This window comes from Penaeus chinensis, chromosome 14, assembly GCF_019202785.1.
Source record: "Penaeus chinensis breed Huanghai No. 1 chromosome 14, ASM1920278v2, whole genome shotgun sequence".
NCBI classification, from domain to species: Eukaryota; Metazoa; Arthropoda; class Malacostraca; order Decapoda; family Penaeidae; genus Penaeus; species Penaeus chinensis.
In genome coordinates, this window is record NC_061832.1 from 16,834,532 (window position 1) to 16,837,560 (window position 3,029).

Sequence of the window (3,029 nt, forward strand, 5' to 3'; positions counted from 1 at the left end):
CTCTCGAAGGGATATATATAGCATGTTTTCATTTTCACACACAGTAAAATATGGGTTATCAAATATGTTATTATATTCAAAGCCAAAGCGGGTCCCATATCCAAGTGGATAGTAAGTGACTTGTCCAGAGAAGAACATGCATATAAAGCTGAAGGATGATGCGGTAGGGTGGCCAAATTTTTTTTTTTTACCATGACTTTGACCCCACCACGCGCACATCAGCATACCAGTACTCACAGCTGATTCGACTGAGAGGAGCGACCGGGCGAGAACCAAGTACTGTGCGATTGCTAAACCAGCGTTTTAGTTCTCTCATATCTGATTTGATTTACTAGACGTTATTTAAAGGTTTCTTGCTATTTCAGTTACAGAACCATATACTTTGCTAATTAAATATAAGAAGACTTCTTTTTTTCTTTTTGACTAAGTAGAGTGAGGCACTGGACAAAACCCTTTACTAATATTACTTTTTCGGAGACTTGGGATAACTCGTTTCAACTGTAAGCATTTTATCAACATACTGGTTGCATAGTTTATGGTAAAAGCGGGTAAGTTAAACATATGACAAGATGCAAACTAAGAAAAATTGTTAGTTTCTTAGATTTTATGAAATGTTAAGAAAAACAAATATTTATAATTCCATTTATTTATTTCAACTTGTTATATTTATATTCCATAAAGTTTGCAACATTGAATTATCCTCAATAAAAGAAGACTGTAATGTTATTTTGAACACTGTATGAGAACATTTACTGTATATCTAATAACAGGTCGGATATCGGGATCAATCAGTTTCACGTTTCAGATGAAGGCGCTGTTGTTCTTAACTGTGGTAGCTGTGGCCGTAAGTCATACTAGTAGGGTAAGTATAAAAGGATAAAAGAAAAAGAGAGAAAAAAAAGATAATATTAATGTATTTTTTAGGAAACAAGAAATGTTATTATGTTTGCCTCTTTCGTGTAAAAAGAAGTTAAAAAAAAGGATTTTTTTTTTTTTTTCTTTTTTTCTTTTTCTTTTTGAGGCTAAACTGATATTTAACTGTTCTTTGATTCAGCATTTTCTAAGCATGGACATTCCCAAATACAGAAGCAGCTATAAACCCGTATTCACTTATTTAAAACGTATAAGGAATTATAGCTATATACAGTATATGTAGTGTACATGTAGTATATATGCCCCCCTGCTGTGTATTAGGTGGATTTGAGGTATGGTGGTAGCGAATACCACTTCTCCTGGCGCCACGACGGATACCAGAAGTACTCGTGGGGCGCCGCCAATAGGTACTGCGCCAGCCTCGGCTATGGATGGCAGGGCGTCAGCATCGAGAGCTATCTGGAAGATAGGATCATCGCCAGCATCATTGCACAAGGTTATGGCACTACATCTCTTTCTCCCCTCTCTCTTTACCTTTCCCTCTTCCTTTCTCTTTCTCTTTCTCTATCTCTTTATCTTTCTCTTTCTCTTCCTCTCCTACTTCCTCTCCCTTTCCCTTTCTCTCTTCTCCCCCTTTCACACTCCCCCTTTTTCTCCTTCTCTCCTTCTCCCTTCCCCCGTTCCCTCTTCAGTTCGACTCAAGTCAGGAAGAACAAGTAACAAATATTATAGTCTTCCAACAGATTACCACACACAAACACACACAGCGTCCTTTACACAGAAACGTGTCTTTATAGTATTTGAGATCGTGAGAAAACTAATACTCCTGACGTAGTACATTCGTCTCCCTCGCAGACGAAGTGAAGTACATCTGGACGGGAGGTTTCCGCAGCGGCTACCAGTGGTATTGGTCCTCCGGTCTCCCCTTCTACGGTCTCAATTGGTCTCACACTGGAGCGTAAGTTAATTCTTCATTACCGAAGGCGATTGATAATGCGTCTGAGACAAAGGTGAATGTATCAAATCACGAACGAAATATAATTAATCAAAGCGGTTGATAATGAGACCGAGAAAGATGTGTGTGCGTGTGCGTGAGAGAGAAAGGACTGGGGGAGGGGTTCAGGAAGGGAGAGAGTAAGTGAAAGGGAGGTGTGTCTGTGTGTTTATATGAGCGCAGACGTCTGCATATAAATAGATAAATAAATAGATAATCACGAACGAAATATATCCAACATCAAGAACCCTTCGCCTAACCCCTTCTCCCCCCCCCCCTTCTCCCCCTTTCCCCCAGCGACGGGTACCCTCAGCCCGACAACCGCGAGGACGGCCGCGAGTTCTGCCTGGCGGTCCTCAACAACTTCTACAACGACGGCATCAAGTGGCATGACGTCGCCTGCTACCACGAGAAGCCCATCGTGTGCGAACGGAGCGTCGGCTTCTACGGCTGAGGGAGGTACCTGGCGACACCTGGCAGCTCCGCAGAAATCAAAATGAATCGTCCGCAAGCACTAGATTGAAAACCCCAAGGAATATTGGAAATTGTGTACAAGATGTGATGTGTGTGTGTGTGTGTGTGTATGTATATATGTATAAATGGATGATCAGTTCACTCTACCCAAATAAAATATTTGAATATATCGTATGTCAACTAGCCTTCTCGTAAGACATTTCCATGGTGCAAAACACATTACTCCATACGGTCCTACCTTTAGTAATTTAGTTTATATCATTTGCTTGAAAGCACTCGCTCATTTTGACTATGTCACCGTGTCACTGCTCACTGTCAGAGATATCTCAATTGTTACAGGATTATGATAATGATAATAGTAATTATGATAACAAAGATAAAGATAATAATAATGACGATGAAAACAATAGTAATGCAGTACTAATAATAATGAAAATAATAATAATGGAAATGACAATGATGATAATACTAATATAAAGTAGCTGTTGCTGTTGATACTAAAAATGTAATCACCACTATATGTATATATAATCTCAAAGACTGTCGCTGTCTTATAATTAATTCACTGCGTTCTGTTGTGTTTAGGATAGGTATCTGTCGAGAAGAGAGCGGCCAGCGACTCATGGAGAGTCATGCAAGTGCGCGATTTTTCTCCAAATTTCACTCACTTGCACTAGGCTCATATGAG

General features: G+C 39.8%; 1 protein-coding gene across 1 annotated transcript; it reads left to right on the forward strand.

Annotated features, from left to right (window-relative positions):
- The first annotated feature begins 569 nt into the window (after positions 1–569).
- LOC125032366 (C-type lectin domain family 4 member F-like) lies at positions 570–2,409 on the forward strand. The gene is made up of 5 exons (XM_047623462.1): positions 570–588; positions 771–862; positions 1,195–1,369; positions 1,729–1,831; positions 2,165–2,409. Exons 1-5 carry the CDS (start codon positions 570–572, stop codon positions 2,319–2,321), a joined length of 546 nt encoding a protein of 181 aa, XP_047479418.1. The 3' UTR covers positions 2,322–2,409.
- The last annotated feature ends 620 nt before the right edge of the window (positions 2,410–3,029 follow it).

Bases quoted from the DNA above. Each gene is read 5' to 3' on its own strand.
- LOC125032366 (XM_047623462.1), top strand. The intron at 1,370-1,728 runs GTTATGGCACTA...TCTCCCTCGCAG, and splicing joins CGCCAGCATCATTGCACAAG to ACGAAGTGAAGTACATCTGG. The intron at 1,832-2,164 runs GTAAGTTAATTC...CCTTTCCCCCAG, and splicing joins AATTGGTCTCACACTGGAGC to CGACGGGTACCCTCAGCCCG.